At 47.2% G+C, this 18,015-nt stretch overlaps 1 protein-coding gene across 5 annotated transcripts in view; it reads left to right on the top strand.

The window, feature by feature from the left end:
* The first annotated feature begins 256 nt into the window (after positions 1–256).
* The window catches only part of LOC100731134 (TATA box-binding protein-associated factor RNA polymerase I subunit B-like), a 33,148-nt gene continuing 15,389 nt past the window's right edge, over positions 257–18,015 (top strand). The window contains exons 1-8 of one of the 5 annotated variants that reach the window (XM_063243573.1): positions 257–427; positions 2,052–2,150; positions 2,934–3,021; positions 5,493–5,590; positions 5,992–6,084; positions 6,836–6,989; positions 8,191–8,347; positions 12,840–12,939. In XM_063243573.1, the coding sequence (XP_063099643.1) occupies positions 272–427; positions 2,052–2,150; positions 2,934–3,021; positions 5,493–5,590; positions 5,992–6,084; positions 6,836–6,989; positions 8,191–8,347; positions 12,840–12,939 (945 nt within the window). In that variant the 5' untranslated portion in view covers positions 257–271. Of the gene's footprint in view, positions 428–2,051; positions 2,151–2,933; positions 3,022–5,492; positions 5,591–5,991; positions 6,085–6,835; positions 6,990–8,190; positions 8,348–12,839; positions 12,940–18,015 lie in introns of those variants that run through there. The other 4 variants (XM_063243574.1, XM_063243575.1, XM_063243576.1 and 1 more) reach the window with 4 other exon arrangements.

Raw genomic sequence — 18,015 nt, 5'->3', positions numbered from 1 at the left:
AATCCCCAGTACCAAGGAAAAAACCTGTGCAGAGCGACCTGACCGAGGTCCGACTCCGCAGTGGGGAGCCGGCGCTCCACGGCCTCTCCAGTGGCTAAGCACGTGGGTCTTCCAGTGAGCCACCACAGGAACACTGCATAGGAATCGCTCCGCCCTGGACACCGCCCAGTGGTGGATTGGGTCGCTTTTAGTTACCAAGACCAAGAAAGCAGCCCTAAAGGGGTCGGAGTAGGTATGCAGGACCTGCGCAGTCTTGCTAGGGAGCAAGCGGATGGGTCCCTGCAGCCGCAGGAGGCCGGAACCCAAATTCCAGGGTTGCAGTTTCCGGCGGGAGGTCTCCTCCGGCTCTCCCGGAAGCGACTTCCGCTACCCGGGTAACGGACCGGGGCGTCCTCTTGGTGCCTGTGGGATGGAGCTGGAGGACGCGGTAAGAAGGACGCTGGCGGGCTGGGGGCGGCCAGCGGCGGGAGGAGAGCGGCTCGGGGAAGGACGCTGGAGTTTCTGGCTCGGCGAGGTTGCCGTGACGGAGGGCGGAGCTGTGGGTTAGTGGGTGGCCACCCACGTGGCTCGCCCTTCTCCGCGGGACCACCCACGACACAAGCAACCTTTGATGTGGGGGACCCGGGCATGAACCCAGATGGCCCCAGGGCATCCCTGCGTCTCTCTGGGAATCTTGGCCGCCTCTTGCGCGGAGATTCCTAAACTTGGGCTTGGGGAGAACCTGAGATGTCCACGTTAACATTAGCGTTATCAGTAAGGGGTCATTCGAAATTTTACAAAATTATCAGAATAAATCTGACAGGCCATTTGACGTGCGGCGTAAAATGCGACCTTCTTCGATGAGACTGAGTGTTCGGTAATTAAGTGGGAACAGGAAGTCAAACCAGAGACATGGAAGTCGGATAATTAGGCCTCTGTGTGTGTAGAACAAGACGGGTATGGAAAGCTGGTAGGAGCTGCTTGGTACAGGTTAATTCAGTAGTGAACGACTAATGTCTAAATACTAAATATGAAATTAATAATTAGCAGGGCATGGCGGCACACACCTGTAATCCCAGCACTTGGAGGCTGAAGCAGGAGGACAGGACTCTATTAGAGGCCAGCCTGGGCCACACAGTGAGTTCCAGGTTAGCCTAGAATACATAGTGAGACTCTGTCTCAAAAAGATAAACAAAGAAAAAGACCAAGCAATTAATAATTACGTAGCATTTATGCTGTGAGTGGATCCCATGTCTGTTTTGTTCACCTTTGAATCTCCAGAACCTAGTAAAATGCATACTACACACACAGCTGACACACTTTTTACTTCTGAATAAATAAATGAGCTTGAAATAATCTTAATAAAAACTAGTTCCTTAAAAAAATGGACGGAAAACAGTAAAAATGGAAATAAAGTTGTGTAAAGGGAGAGGGGATGGGGAGGAATGGTGGGGATAAGATATGTTACATACAGGTACAAATTCCCTATGATGATTGTGATTATTGTATATGTCAAAAGTGTACCAATATAATTAATTTTTAAAAATTAATTTCATTGGAGGAAGCATATATGTTTTTGGTCATCCTACCAGAAGTTCATGATGGCCATTTAATTTTAAAGTGTGGTGATGCACACCTGTAATCCCAGCACTCAGGAGGCTGAGAAAAGAGGATTACCCAAGTTCAAGGCCAGCCTGGGCCACATAACAAGATCCTGCCTCAAAAAACCTAAAGAAATAAAAATAAAGTCTGTATACTTCTTGTCTTTTTTTTCCTTACACTTACAAGGAGTTTTATATTCTCATCTTTATTTACCCTTATCATTTTTCATCTCTCTGTTCTCCTCTCATACTTTGCATATTTGGTACATTTTCTCTAATAGCTTAATTCAGTTTCACACTGCACAAGAGACTGGATGTTTCTTGTTTGCAGATAAATATGTCTCTGCTCGGTTTTCTTGGGATTTTTTTATGTATAGTATAAAATTCCCAAGAACTTTTCACATAGAACTAAGAACTGCAAGCATTAGGATTATGGTTTAATGAAAACACTTTTGCTATCTTTTTCTATAGAAAGAGTTAAAAGAACGCTGCGCTCAGTGTGCTGCTGTCTCTTGGGGTCTCACTGATGAAGGCAAATATTACTGTACTTCCTGCCACAATGTTACAGAAGTAAGTAATGGGGGGGGCAGTTTTACATTTTCTTATATTTTAAAATTTTCAGCAGAAGGCTGGGCTACTGCTTAGTTCACAGTGAGCGTATTTTTATCTCGTACAAAACCTAAATTCCAACAATTAGTTGTCTTCAGGTGATGTTTAAGTTAGGAATTTGCAAGTCAGATTGAGAATGAACAATCAGAATTGAAGGCTTTGGTATGAATTATCCTATTTAATCATCCCAAACTTATGTAAGTCACGTTAAAAATAGTGATACTTTTCTAATTTCAGTTTTAGAGTAACATTCAGACATGGGAAAGGAGATCAAAACTAAATTGCACGTAGGTCAGACAGCAGCAGTTATAGTAAACATGCATCGTTTTAATACTAAAGTGTGTTTTGCATAGAGACAAAATTGAGTCAGTTTGACTTTTGGGTTGGTGTGCGAAAGCCTTAAAAGTTTATTCGTTTAGCAGATACTTAGTGATGATTACTTTGTTTAGGTACTATTTTAGGAACTGAGAGATTCTGAATAAAAAGCAACCAAAAGGGCTGGGGATTTAGCTCAGCGGCATAAGTTCCTGCCTGGCAAGCACAAGGTCATGAGTTCAATCCCCAGTACTAAAAAAAAAGGCAACCAAAGATGCACCAGAATGGGAGGTTTAACATCTCCCCGAGATGCTACCAGCCTTAGTCTTAGCTCGCCCACTTCAGTTCTTCACACTGACCAGAGCGTCTTTGGAAACATTACTTAGGGGGATGGAAAGCTACCTTAACATCTACTTTGGTTTCCTACAGAGATCTAAGGAAGTTACCAACACTGATGTTATTCCTAACACCAAGATAAAATCCATCAGCAGGGGCCTCAAAAGGAGAAGCAAGTTGGGTGAGCTCTTTGTTCATAAGCATTGAATGTCTTTATTAATGTCTTTCACTGTGATGACTTGGGGACAGAAAATGGAATTTTACGTCGATTCTAGAGAAAATGCCAGATTTTAAAGCAGGTATGGTTTATCCAAAACAGAGTTAAAGTTGGTAGCTCGGGATGGTAGATTGCACATGAATGTATCTACATGTGTCCTTTTCTTTCTTACCCTGCTGTTTTTGTCAGTGACTCGAATTTCCAGTGGAGCAGCTATGATGCAGATGCTGATAAAACCAAAAGGAGCATTTGTTCTTTTTATGCCCTGGCATAGTCTCCTGTCCTTCGTAGCTATTGATTATGGGTAAAGTTTTCTGTGCTTTTAAAGGAAAACGCTTCCGTTTTGAAATGATTCAGCAGTAAGATGTTAGGTAAGGCCAGTGAAGCATGGTATCAGTTTTCCAAGTCCCATGTCTCACACTGAACTGTGACACACCCTTTTAAAATAGGGAAGATTATTCTCTCTTAAAATCGCCATGGGTGTGCCTGGAGAGGCAATCATGTCATTAATCCAGTGAGCGCCTGTAATTAAGTGTGACCGAGAAGGGGCTCAGGTAAAGTCTTGGAGATGTTTGCTACTTTGTGACTAACTCCTTAGGACCAGATTCTGAAGTGTGAATCCAGGAAATGATAATGGTGATTCCTCTATGTGAGGTGACTCTGAGGACACACACACACATATGTACATTTCTATACAAGTATGTATTTATGAGACATACATTGACATTTTTAGATAAAGAACAAAGAATACCTAAATACTAACTCTGTTCCTATTTAAGCTTTAATAATAACTTTTTATTGGGCTAAGACCTGATTAATGTTCATTAAGTTTTTTCAGAATAAAACCTGAGGAATTCAGGCTTGATGGATTGACATAATTAAAGTGTATAGTTTATTTCTTTGGGATTTGTTTGCTTGTTTGTTTGTTTGTTTATTTTGAGACAGGGTCTCACTAGCTCAGGCTGGCCTTGAAATCACTGTGTACTCCCTGCTGGCCTCGAATGTGTGGTGATCCTCTTGCCTGAGCCTCAATAGCCTTAGCCCAATGCTGGGACTCCAGGTGTGCGGCACCATGCCTAGCCTTAAAATGTATAGTTTATACTTAAAATTCTTAAGGAATGTTATGATTTAGATCAAGAATGACCCCCAAAACTCTTGAGGTGCTTTAGTATGTGCATCCTTGGTTTCTAGATCTATATGATGATAACAGCAATACTACTTGTTATATAAAATAGGAATTCAGAATTTGGAGTACAGCTTTATCCATATGTGGACTGCTAGAATAGTACACAGGAACCATGTGCATGAGTGTCCATGTGTGTATGTGTTTACACTGGCTTGATTTCTGGATGGTTGGGATCATAGACTCCGCCTTTCGCAGCCTGGATCCTTTCCACATGGGAATCAGCTCCATCAATGGTGCTGAAGACCTTGAGACATCTCGGTGCAGGACAGGAGTTGGGGTCTTCTGTGAGTACAGGCAGGAGGGAGCTGGGGGCAGCAGCAGACCCCAAAAACCATGTATGAAAAGCCTTGATTGCCTGCTGTTCAGAGTGATGGTATTCGTCTAGCAATGAGGGATGAGACCCCCAGGTCCGCCCAACTCTGCTGTTCTCTCTGGCCAGTTGCAGGAGTCATTTACTGTTAGCTCTATGTAAGGGGCAGCGGCTTGCTGTGTAACCAGTCTCTTAGGGCTTTTGGAGGATGCCAGGGGATAACTTCCAGGCTCCTGCACCTGGGCAGAAATCAGTGTCGTTTCCCTTGCTCGCAGCTTCTCACTGTGACCCGGACTGGGGGAGAATCCAGCTCCATGGAGTCCACTGCCCTTTTCTGTGCCCCTGGAACCCCCGGTCACCTCACTCACTGACATTTATTCACTCATTTGCCAACCATGCCTTGTTCCCGTATGAGTTGAATAGCAAAACAGGGGAGCAGTGGCTGCTTAATACTTCTGCAAGGCATTGTTCAGTAAAAGTTACTTTTTTCTGAGACAGAGTTTTGCTATGTAGTTCAGGCTGGCGTTGAGCTCATTTTGTAGCCCAGGCGGCCTTGAACTTGAAGTGATCCTCTTACCTCACACTCCTGAGTGCTGGGATTATAGGCGTGTGCCACCACACCTGGCCAAAATGCATATTTTTACAACTTATTTCACTTGTGTTTTTAACATGACGGCTCTTCTTTTCTTTTGCCCCTTAAATGAATATTTCAGAAAAATTATAGGTAAAATGTTAAAAATCGGATAAATTGTACAAACTGCTTAGGTGGTTAGCATTTGTCTGCTAATTGGCTAGAGGGGACACAAGAAGTATAAGCATAGAAACTCTTCAGATTTATACAGAGGATCCAAATCACAGTGCATAAACAGACTGGAATTACATGGTAGTGTGGTAGCTGATTGGACACAAATGTCTAAAACTTGGCTCGTTGTCACTTAGAGAAAGGCTGGGATTGGTACGTGTGCGAAGGCTTTCAGCATATACTGTGTCAACAAGCAGAAGCCCTGAAGGCCCTCGGAGTGACCCCAGAATTAAAGGTGAGCCTGTTGGGGTGTAGAGGTGCTGTTGGGGAGTGAGGCTGGGGAGCCGTATAATGCTAGGAGTGTAGACGTGAGCTCTTCTCTTCCTGTGGCCTCTGATTTGCTTGCTATATAGAAGGAAAAGACTCAGCTCGGGAATCTTTAATGTCTTCTTCTCCGGGATCTAAGGTGGAAGAGGGTTTATGCATGTTGTCCCTCCACCTGGCACTGTGACGAGAAGCTTTTTAAGGACAAGCGGGTACAAGTGCACTTAGGTGAAAGGCCTTACAGATGGTACAGGAGAGTCTGCCATCCAGACACAGCTGTGTATGTGTGTGTGTGCGCGCGCGCGTGTGTGTGCACGCACGCTCATGCTCGCACACACCAGAATCACCGGAATCACCCCCCTTCCACCTCAGGATGAAGTGTTACACAATTTTTGGAAGCGTTACCTGCAGAAGAGTAAGCAGGCATATTGTGCAAACCCAGTCTACAGCAGAAGGAAGACTGAGGTAGGCACAGGTCTGAAAAGCCGGGTTGCAAGATATGTAATGAGTGTGGAGATGGAGACCGAGGAGCTCAGGACTGCTGTGGGCTCCCAGCTCTGCCTCCTCAGGGTGCTGGGTGCTGGATGTGTGTCAGTACCTGCCGGGGTGCTGGACAGAGGACATCACATTTGAACCTATTCCCTGCCTTCCCAGCTTCCTTCTCTCACAGGCTCCTCATGCAAGTTTTCTGTCCCTATAGTAAGGTCGGATTCTAGGCCCTCAAGGCTGGGATCTCGGCTTCTGACTGCAATCAGTCTCTGGAGGCTGTAGCAGCCCAGGAGACCCCGGCTTTGCAGGGGTGCTCACCCCGTGTACCCTTTAGAGTACACAGAGGTGGTGATGCAAAGAGGGTAGTTGGTGAACCTGCTGGGCACCTGCTGTAAACCTCGAGTGCTGCCAGAGCTCAGGCACACAGGAAATCATTGGCCAGTGGGTCAGAAAGACAGCGCGATTGCGGGAGGAAAGATCTGGAGAAGGGAAAGTTCATGCAAGTGATTGGTGTTAGCCAGGTCCAAAGGCAGGCAGGAGCCAGCGGTGCGCATGGTGCCTTCTCCCAGAAGTGCAGGGCCTCAGACGCAGGGCCTGATGGGCCCTTGCCGTCCTCTGCAGTATTTCTTCTCACTGTGTTTGTCATGAGCAGGAGTCGCCCCACCACCCCGACAGGGACCATGTTAAGCCCTGTGCAGCAATTTTACTGGCAGTATTTTGCAAACAGATGTTGGAAGGAAACGTCTGTCATTCAGATGGGGTGAGTGGGCCCGAGCTGCTCAGCGACATAAACTGGACATCTGGCCTCGACAGTGGAGCAGAGTCACAATCCGACGCCCCAGGGCCAAAGCCCTTTGCTGCCCTGAGAACACCGCACTCAGGTAAAGATGAGAAGCGGGGTGCTGGGGTATCAAAGCCCGGCTTGGCTAGCAGTCACTCAGTGCACCCCTCGGGGCCTGGTGAGGAGAGGCTAGGGCCTGGGAGGCCTGAGTGAAGTCTTCACATTCAAAAAAGCACATCGTCAGCCAGGTGTGGTGACGCGGGCCTGTCATCCCAGCACTTGGGAGGCTGAAGCAGGAGGATCACTGGGTTCAAGGCCAGCCTGGGCTGCAAAGTGAGACCCTGCCTCAAAAAAATCAGAAAGGTACATCATTTGTCCTCCTCCTCTTCCTCCTCCTCCTCTTCCTCCTCCTCCTCGTCGTCGTCGTCCTCCTCCTCCTCCTCCTCCTCCTCCTCCTCCTCTTCTTCTTCTTCTTCTTCTTCTTTTTGTCTTTTCTGAGACAGGGTTTCACTGTATGGTTCAAGCTGGCCTTGCATTCACTTTGTAGCCCAGGTTGGCCTCAAACTTGAAGCAATCCTCCTGCCTCAGCCTCTGAATGCTGAGATTACAAGCATACATACCTGACTCACATTGTCTTTTGTGTAGTCTTTATAGGGAAATAAAGAAATCTTTAAAGAGTCCAGAGAGGAGGCTAGCTCCAAAAAAATTGCCTATGTGTGGGCTCAGACTTGTTAAAGAAAGTTACAGCAAAAAACATTGTAGCTGTCCTTCCCTAAAATAGATGAGCGGTGAAGATAATATACCCAGTTTCTAAACACAGACTGAAGCAAGCTGAGTAAATGTTATTTATTTGTGCAACTGCTTTCTGGTTCAATTCCTTAATTTAAAATAAATAAGGAGGTCAGGTATGGTGATGCACAACTGTCATCCCAGCACTCAGGAGGCTGAGGCAGGAGAAGCACTGGGAGTTGGAGGACAGCCTGGGCTACCCCTGAGTTTAAGACCAGCCTGCACTACATAGCAAGACCCTATCTCAAACAAACAAACAAAAATAAACCCCGATAAGATTAAAATGTTCATGTTCACTGCTAAAAACCTGAAATCTCTCTCTTGGACTCCATCCCATGCCCCTCACACAGGCGCCGGTCAGGCTGTGCCCTGGCGAAGCGCTCAGGGGGCCAAGATGAGTTGTAGCTTAATCTTCAGATGTGTGAAGTGGCAGAGTTGTTCCGGTGGTGCCCTTTTGTTGTGCAGCATAGTTGTTTGCATCTTGTCTCTCAAGGTCTCGCTCTGTTCTATAGAAGCAGCCTCTGTCTGTTCCGGGTCCCTGGATGGCGTGGAGTACTCGGAGCGGAAGGAGAAAGGTGTCGTGAAGATGACGGTACCCAGGACACTCGCCCTCTGCTACTTGTCCTTACTGTGGCAGAGAGAAGCAGTGACTCTCTCAGATCTGCTGAGGTGAGCCCAACTTCCTGTGCAGCAATGACACCTTTGGGTATTTTGTTTGTTGCTTTTTTGAGACAGGATCTGCTCTGTAGTTCAGGCTGCCCTGAACTCACTAGGAAGGCCAAGGCTGGCCTCAAAATCTCAGGGATCCTCCTGCCTCAGCCTCCCGCATGCTGGGATTTTAGGGAGGCACCACCACATCTGACCCTGTTTTTGATTCTTCTTCTTTGTCTTCATCATGCTCTTCGTCTTCACCAGGGATTGAACTTATGACCTCACACTTGCCAGGCAAGCACATTCCTGGCTCAACCTGTTTTTGGATATTGTTAATTTCATAAGGGGGCTTAATATGTGAAAGTAGCTGAAAGGTTGGAGAAACTGAGTTGTATTCTGAAGCTTAATTCCCCCTTAGCTATTTATCTTCTCATTTTTCTTACTTTTTTGTTAGAAATAATAGTATTTACTTCACATGAGATGTAGGGCAATGAATTATCTCATGTGAAAGTGAAAGTGACATAAAAGCACCTGATCAGAAGTATTGAATTTTTTTGTTTGCTTATGTATTTGTTTCATTTTTGAGACAGGGTCTCACAATGCAGTTCAGGCAGACCTTGAACTCACTGTGTAGCCCATGCCAACCTTGAACTTGTAGCAGTCTTTATGCCGTGGCCTCCCGAGTGCAGAGGTCGCAGGTGTGCAGCCCCACCTGCGAGTGTTAAATATTTTTTAGGAAAAGATGAATTTAAGATTAGCAAAATTAAGGACAGGTGGCTCACACCTGTAATCCCAGCATTTGGGAGGCTGAGGCAGGAGGATTGCTGTAAGTTGGAGGCCAGCCTGGGGTACAGAGTGAGTTCAAGGCCCACCTGGACTACATAGTGAGACCCTTTCTCAAAAAGACAAAAAAAAAAATTAGCAAAATAGTTACCAGTAGTTGACAAAGCATGCTTTCCTGTTGAAAGAGCTAAAATACAGATTATCTGTGTTATGAAAGTTGTAAATAAAACCATGAAGAGGAGCTGCTATAAGAGGCAGCACGCATTTTGATTTTTCAAAATAGTCTACAGGATTTTATAGCTCACGAGTTGCATAACCACAGCATGGTGTGTAAGACTTTCTCACTGGACCAATACAGCAAAATCATGAAAGTATGACTCTTCCCTCCTGTGCTCTGAGGAACTGGACTGGGTTTAGTGCCCACAAAGATTTGGAGCCAGATTCCTCCCTCTGCCATTTCTCTGTTAAATCACCTTAAAGTTATTTAGTTTCCCTCTGCTTCCATTTCCTGGCTGGTAAAAGTCATAGCCACCTCACAGGGTTGTAGGACTCTCAGCAAAACTGCATCATAAGAACCTGGTCCTCGGCCAGGCATGGTGGTGCTTGCCTGTGATCCATGCCAGTAATCCGGGAGGCTGAGGCAGGAGGATTACCCTGTGAGTTTGAGGCCACGCTAGGCTACACAGTGAGTTTAAGGCCAATCAAAACATAGCAAGGGGGGCTGGGGATTTAGCTCAGCGGCATAAGCGGCCTGTCTTGTGAGCAGGCAGTTGTGAGTTCGATCCCTGGTACCGATAAAAAGGAAAAAGACAAAAAAAATATAGCAAGACCCTGTCTCAAATTAAAAAGAACCCCTTCTGGTCACAATTGCTATTAAGTCCACCGTTGCCATCATCATCATCATCATTGTTCATTATTGGCACCCGGCTCTTTTATTAAATGAAAGGCTTCCAGTAAATGAAGGTTGTGCCTTTGAATTCGGCCACATCAGCCTATAACCAGGCCTTTCCCAAGTATGATTAACTCGGCCCACAGAGCCCGTGATTTGGGGGGGGGGTCCTGCCTCTGACTCAAGCTTCCGCCTGCACTGTGTGTGCATCAGGTGATATCACCCTCACGCAGGCCCTAATTACCATCCTCGCTAGCAACTCTGGCTTCTGTCTCCAGCCCAGACTTGTTGGCCCAGGGCTAGCCCCGAATATTTATCTTACAGCTGCCTGCCTGCAGGACACACTCCTTGGACATCCTTGTGCTATCTGGAGATCTCAGGGCTGCCAAGTGGCCCTGTCTGTCCCATCTGTCCCCCTGCCGTGCTTCTCCTACAGTGCTGGCTGGCTTGGTGCACACTGTACCCTGCTCCATCTTGTCTGGAGCCCAGGACATCTCCATTTCTTCCTCCCCCATGCACAGTTGGTCATTACGTGCTGTCAGCTCTCCTTCCAGAACAACCCTCAGAATCATCCCTTCCTGCATCTGAGACATCTCTGTCCTCACCCATGTTGCTTCACAGTTTCCCAGCCAAGTTCAGTGTCTGCAATCTTGTGTGGTTCCTGCCCATTTTCCTGCTGATAACCAGAGAGATCTTTAAAACCATATCTGTCTCCTCATGTCCTTGGAGCTGGGTAAAAGGGCTGGCCATCCTGCCCAGGGTGACCCTAAGGACCTTGCGGCTGTCCTGGGCATCTGTGGAGATCTAGGAGGTGTACTCTTAGGGGAGCATCTATGGAGACAGGGTACGGGGAGGACAGTCCTCTCCTCCCTTCACCCCTGCCCCCACACCCAGAATTGAAAACTGCTTTCTAGGAGATGGGATTTGCTAGTGGGGCGTTTCTTGTGCTCCATGAAGTATGTATTTAGGAACAGAGTTTAGGGCTTGGCAGAAGAGGAAAAGAGACCAGAACCATTCATCCCCGTTTTTTGTTTTTCTGCCAGAAAGAATTCGAAGCCATCGGTCCTCTGGGCGTGGTTTCCTGACCAGCAGCTTCAGCAGGGGCCAGGCAGGAAAGCTGGTGTCAGACCCGGTCTAGACCCACCAAGCCGGAACCTGGAGGAGGAGTGGCATCTCTATGAGCCGCCAGGGGATTCATAGGGACCTGAAGTCTCAGAACTACGGCTAAACTTAGAAAAATAAGTATCTAAAGGAGGGAATTGGAGCCTGGTCAGAGTCCCCCAGGCCTGAGGACAATCATGTCTGCCCTGCCTTACTCTGCTGTTTAAACTTTCTGCAGTGGCCGCAGTCTTTAAGATGGATTCATAAACCCCTTCAAGCATCCTGGAACGGTCCCTGCCTCCCTAATGATTATAAAGAAAACCAGCCAGCACTTATCTGTCCCCAAGTATCCCCCAAGCCTCCCTGCACTGTGACCTGTGAGGTGCAGGTGTGGGTCGAGTCCTGGCCATCAGGAAGTCCTGGGCCAGAGCAGGAATAAATGGGTCCATACGCAAACCAGAAAGTGCTCAGACAGGAAGTGCAGTTCGCAGGGGACCTAGGGTGTCGTGAAATAGCGTGATTAAAGGGCCACTTTATTTTTTTAATTACTTAATTTGGGTTTTTTTTTTTAAGATAAGGTCTCTCTCTAGCCCAGGTTGGCCTTAAACTCACAGCAGTCTTCCCGCTTCGGCTTTCCAGGTGCTAGGATTATGGGATGGGTCCCCACGCCCAGCAAGGTGGCTGTTTTGGATTGCCTGAGTTACTGCTTGGTGTTTTTTGTAAATGTCTAGTTTTTGTTCTAGCAAGACATGCAATGTTATTTATAATTTAATGAAGAGTAGAATTATGATTTTTAAAAATTTTCCTTACATAACTTCTTTGAAAAAGATGTGCTTTTTGTTATTTGCATACCACGTTGCTTTGGAGGGGAGAGGGAGAAGTCGAGCTCACTTTGAATGAAAGAGGCAGCCCTTGAGACTGAGAAGTCCTGGCATTCCAGGCAGACAGACCACTAGTGCCAAACCCTAAAGCAGGAGCAGGCTGGGTACGATCGAGGGCACATGGCAACACTGCCCGGAGGAGAGCGTCAGGAGAGGGAGATTGCCAGCATGGCACAGCCAGCTCTTTGTAGGGAAAGTTACAAGTTGAGGTGTTTCCTAGATTGAAGCAGCATTCATGTGTGGTAATACACACACTTTAAAGATGTGCTGTTTGCCGGGCATAGCGGTACTCACACGATTCCAGCCACTTGTGAGGCTGAGGCAGGAGAATTCCAAGGTCAAGGCCAGCCTGGGCAATTTGGCAAGGCCCTGTCTCACAAAGTGAAAAGGACTGGAGATGTGGGTCAGTGGTAATGCCTGCCTAGAATGCAGAAAACCTTGGGTCAATCCCACACACGGGGGCTGAGGAGTGAGTACAGAATTTGCTCAACTAGGGCCGGGGATTTGGCTCAGCAGCATAAGCACCTGTCTGGTAAGCATAAAGTCTCAAGTTTGACCCTGGTACCAAAAAAAAAAAGAGAGAGAGTTTGCTTAACTAATTCTTTCCCTTTGGTTTTTTTAAACTTAAGTTTATTGGTACATTTTAGCTATTCATAATGATTGATTTATACAGTCAGTTTGTACTGAACATGACATAATTTGATTCATTTTTTTCTCTATCTCCCTATCCTCCCTTCAACACCCTTTTTTTAAAAAACAAAGTTTTTTTAAATTTTCCCTCTGAAGTAAGATTTTTCAGAGTTTGCAAAATCAATACAGACCTCTGATTGAAGCCTTTTCTTTTTTAAAAATACAGATTTGTCGAAGAGGATCATATTCCTTACATAAAGGCTTTTCAGAATTTCCCAGAAGAGATGAAATTGTATGGACGTGACAAAGGAATCTTTGCTATAGAGGTGAATTTCTCCTTTTTTTTTTAACTTTATAGCTTTCTTAATAAGTCACTAATAAGACACTGTTGTAGCTGCGTATGGTGGCACTTGCCTGTAACCCCAGCATTTAAGAGGCTGAGACAGGAGGATCACTGCAAGTTCAAGGCCAGCCTGGGCTACAGAGTGAGTTCAAAGCCAGCCTTTATTACATAGTGAGACCCTGTCTCAAAACAAAACAAAAAAATCACAGCTGTGTGGAATTCATATTCTCTGCCTGAGTTACTGCTTGGTGTTTTTTGTAAATGTCTAGTTTTTGTTCTAGCAAGACATGCAATGTTAGTTATAATTTAATGAAGAGTAGAATTATGGTTTTTAAAATTTTTCTTTATGTGACTTCTTTGAAAAAGATGTGCTTTTTGTTATTTGCATACCATGTTGCTTTGGAGGGGAGAAAACGTTTTCTCCTGTTTGGGGAGACACAAGTCTAAGTCTTGTCTGTGTTCCCTCTTTCCCCCAAAATAAGACTGAGCTGGAAAATAATCGTCCTTGAAAATTAGAGACCAATAACAGTCAGGTATGGTAGCTTCCAGCACTCAGGAGGCTGAAGCAGAAGGATTGCTTCAGATTCAAGGCCAACCTGAACTGCACAGTGAAACCCTGTCTCAAAAAGACAAAAAAGAAAAGAAAAAATTAGAGACCAAAAATGCCAGCTCTGACCAATCAGCCTTTCCTGGCCTTCGGAAAACTAGGCCCTGTTCAGAGAGCCCCTGATGTCCCGGTTGTCAGCTGGGATTCCTCCCCAGCCTGTTGGGCTCGAATGTGTTGGAGACAGCAAGTGAAACACACACAGTTCCGGCATCTCTTCCCTCACATTAGAGAACTGTGTATGGTCCAGGGTCACATAGAGCCCTTACTGAAGTCCTGCGTGACACCCAAAGCTTGAGCATGACTCCAGTTTTATACAAGAGCAGGCGCTTTGGAAGGCGAGGTAACCTGTCCAGGCTGAACACCTGGTGTCTAGGCCAGAGTGACACTGATTTAGGCTTCATACCCATCGTGTCACCTTCTGGTCTGTCTGCCTTGTTCTTCAAAACCCTTCACTGGCCTCGGTGCAGCGAGGGCTTGTCACACTGGGTCCTGTCCAGCAGTCATTTGGAAGCGTCAGCTAGAAGGAAATGGATGCTGCAAATGCAGATAAGTCGGTCTGTGTCTCCTGTGACATTTAGGTCTCAGGCTGTTAAATAGCGGCAGCATTCTGCTTCTGCTCAGGGTGACATGGAGACTGGTCAGGACCTTCAGCTCAGTGTCCTAACCAGACTCAGGTGGGAATGGTTCCAGGCTTAGGTGCTTTAGACCTCAGTTGTTACTCATGAGGAACCCACCCTGCATGGTCATCACTGTTCTCTGGAGAGGGGTCTGAGCCGCAGGCATCCTCTGGCCTGCTACTCCTCCCTGGCATGGAGCCTTGCTGGCCATATCAGGCCTTGGGGTTGAGAGGGTTAGGGTTAGGGACCGGGTGAAGCAGCGGGAACAGGAAGCAGAGCAGAGCGCTCCAGACCAGTCACGAAACCTCCAGCAGCCGAGGTAGGGAAGGCCCAGTAGGCAGAGAAGGATTCGGTGGAAGGGGCCCGCAGTGTGGGTTTGAGTCTCCACTCAGCGGGGTGAGATGACAGTTGCTGAGTGTCGGCAAAATCAGAATAACCAAGCTTCGGTGCTTCTGAGGCCCCCAGCCCTGCTTATGTCTGTCGCAGTGTGCGTGAGCATCCCTGCTCTGAGGCACCCTGGGGCCGGTGCTCAGGAGGGCTTGAATAGGTGACTGAAAGCCCATGCCTTCAGAGCAGGCAGCTGCACCCTGCTAAGCGGTCCTCTGGGAAGAGCCATCTGGTCCCCGGCCCCAGTAGACAAGGCTGCATGGCTTCACATCGGTTCACTTCTCCTCCAGAGACCCGCGCTCCAGAGTCAGCGGCTGGAGGTAGTTACCAGCCTCCCCTTGGCTCACCCAGCACCCTCCCCCATTCCCCTAGCTTTCCTCCCTGCTTTCTGCCCCACCCCTTTTTTCTCCCAGAGCTCTGCCAAGTGGGATTTAACTCAGGCTCCAGCCTGGCCCTCCAGGCCAGTAATGTTTGCTTTTTTTTTTTTTTTTTTTTTTTTTGGTACCAGGGATGGAACTCATGACCTCACACTTCCCAGGCAGGCACTTATGCCACTGAGCTAAATGCCCAGCCACTTTGTATTTTGTGGTACTCAGGCATTGTTATCACACTGTGACACTGCGTGAAGCACACTTTGATATTGTGTGTGTGTGTGTGTGTGTGTGTGTGTGTGTGTGTGTGTGTAGGTATGTGTATGTTTAAAATCTATATCTTTAGGGGCTGGGGATTTAGCTCAGCAGCATAAGCACCTGCCTTGCAAGTGTGTGGTCGTGAGTTCGATCCCCAGTACCGATAAAAAAGAAAAAGACAAAAAAAAATCTATATCTTCTGGCTGAATCAATCCTTTTGTTTTTGTTTTTGTTTCTGTTTTTGAGGTAGGGTCTGGTTGTGTAGTCTAGACTGCCTTGGACTTGCTTATGCAGCCCAGGCTGGCCTTGAACTGACAAGGATCCTCCTCCCTCAGCCCCCCAAACACTGGGATTACAGGCGTGCGCCACCCCCCCCCCCACCCCGGCTCTCTTCTCAGTTTATACTGAGCTTGTCTGTTTTGACAGTTTTTGCCTTTGAATGGGTTTCCTCTGCTGTGACTCTGGCTCTGCCATGAGACTCCCAGAGTGAGAGCCTTCTTTCCTCATGGTGTCTCTTAAGAAGCTTTTTTTGTTCTTTTCAGTCTTTTTCCTTTCTTCCTTCTGGTTAATTCAAAAGACCTGTCTTCCAGTTCACAAGTTCTTCCTTCTGTGTATTTCGTCTCCTGCTTTGGCACTCAACTCTATTTTTATATCATTGATGGAGTTTCCCAACTGCAGGTTTCTGGTTCTCTCTGTATCTCCCTGTGTTGAATTTCTTTTTCAGCTCATGAGTTGCTTTCCCATTGCCATTGAGATATTTTTCTGTTCTCCTGTTTCTCGCTGAGGTTGTTTGAGATCATGACTGTGAATTCTTTTTCAGGCACGTCATCGGGAAATTTCTTAAGTCCGTTCCTGGAGACTTCCTGTGTCCCGTGCAATGTCCTGTTTCTTGTGTCCCTGTACTGGTTTCTGTGCATTCCGGTCATCTCTTCCAGTTTTTTGGAGGCTTTCCCTGTATGGAGAGTCCTCTGGGGGTGGATATTGGGCGTGTGGGCTTTGGATCAGGATGACTGTGGCGGTGTGGTCCCAAAGTTCCTTCAGTGGTACCCTCACTGCTGGCACCTGTGGCAGCATCATGGCCTCAGCTGTGGGTGTCCAGGGCTATGGCAGCATCTTGTGGCTCTGTGAGGGCGGGACTGCTGTCTACTGGCTGTTGGGCTGGCAGGAGACATTTGGCAGGCTTTCTGACTGTGGGGACAGTGTCCAGCCCACTCTCAAGCTGGACTCTGGTGTGGAGGTGCCCAGAGCCAGCCTGTGCCATGACAGCCTCACCTGGGAAAAGGGCACCACCTCCACAGAAGTGGGGATACGGGCTGCCTGGCAGTTGAGGGTGGTCTGCTGCACCCATCTTTGCCTCCCTTCCCTCTAGCCACTTTTAAGATATTCTGCTCCTTTCTGGTTGTTGGTATGAGTTAGATTTTCAGGTGCCCTGTCCTTTTGACTAGGTTTTACCTAGCTTAGCTGTAGTTTTCATCAGATTTGGGAAATTGTCTTCCAGTATGTTTCCAAACATCTTTCTGTCCTTCCCTTTCTTTCTCTCAGCACACTAGTCACATACTAGACAGCTAGACCTTGTGCAGACTCACGAAGGCTTTTGTGTCCTTCACCCCTGGCTTGCTTAGTAGGTTTCATTTTCAGTTTCTATTGATGTGGCTTCAGAATCACTGATCAATACTTCTTGAGCTTTTAGTCTGTCTTAGATGTTCAGTGTTTTCCATGTGTAGAAATTTCCTTTCTGTTTTGTTTTATTTTGTCTTGTGGTACAGGAGATTAAACTCAGGAAGTGCTAAGCTACATCTCCAGCCCTTTGCATTTTTTCTTTTGAGCCAGGATTTTGTTACACTGTGTAGGCCGTCCTTGGATTTGAGATCCTCCTGCTCCAGCCTCCCACATAGCTGGGATTAGCACTGTGTGCTGCCACGCCCAGCTAGACCTTCCATTTTAATATTCTTTCTTCCATTTCTCTTCTTGTTATGCTAGTGTTTTCTTTTATACCCTTCAGTATATCAGGGATGTTTACTGTCATTGTCACAGTCATTTCTGGGTCTCTTTCTGTTGATTGGCTTTTCTCTTGGCTATGGATCATTTTCCTGCATCTTTAACACTGAGATTTTTTGAGTGGATACAGGGGTTGTGAATGTTCCTTGGCGATGGAGTGTTTTTTCAGCTGGGTCAGGTCAGCTGGGCCCTGTAGGCACTTGCTGCTGAGCTTTGCCAGGAGACCGCAGAGCCTCCATCCCAGGGCTGACCTGGCCACCTGCAGGCCACCCGTCCCTCCTCAGTGCTGGCCCTGGCTTCCATGAGGCTGCGCATCATCAGCTCTGCTGCTTTCCAGTGATTTCCCCGCCTCGGGTTTCTGCGGCATGTGTCCAGATCAGTTCTCAGCGCAGACTTGAGAGGACTCTGCCCGCACATGACAGTTGCCTCGGCCACCAGGAGCGCACCATTGACCTGTCGCTGGGCCTTGCCACAGAGCAGCTTGCTCCCCCCACCCCCCGCCTGCTTCTGCCCTGCAGTTTGGGAACTGGCTGCAGGCAACTCGGGGCCACCTCTGCAGTGCTCTGGGACTGCAGTCCTGTGTCCTGGGTTGTCCGGTGCCTGATACTCTTCTCTCTGTCTTTCCCAGGTTTCTGGGTTTATGGTGGGAGGTTCATTCCCACAGCTGTTCATCTTCCAGGGCAGAAACGGAAAGAAACCTTCTGAATAGTGACTTTTCAAACAATGGGGAATAGAGTCCATCTTGGGTGCTTCTTGGGTTTAGGTAAACCACTCCTTTAAATGCCTAAATTCTTAAGTCTCAATTCATGACCATTGGTGCT

This window comes from Cavia porcellus, unplaced genomic scaffold (assembly GCF_034190915.1).
Source record: "Cavia porcellus strain 051 isolate PalLab524CR breed Dunkin Hartley unplaced genomic scaffold, mCavPor4.1 scaffold_38, whole genome shotgun sequence".
Lineage (NCBI taxonomy): Eukaryota > Metazoa > Chordata > Mammalia > Rodentia > Caviidae > Cavia > Cavia porcellus.
Note: the sequence above shows the minus strand (reverse complement) of the source record. Positions and strands in the feature narration are given on the sequence as shown.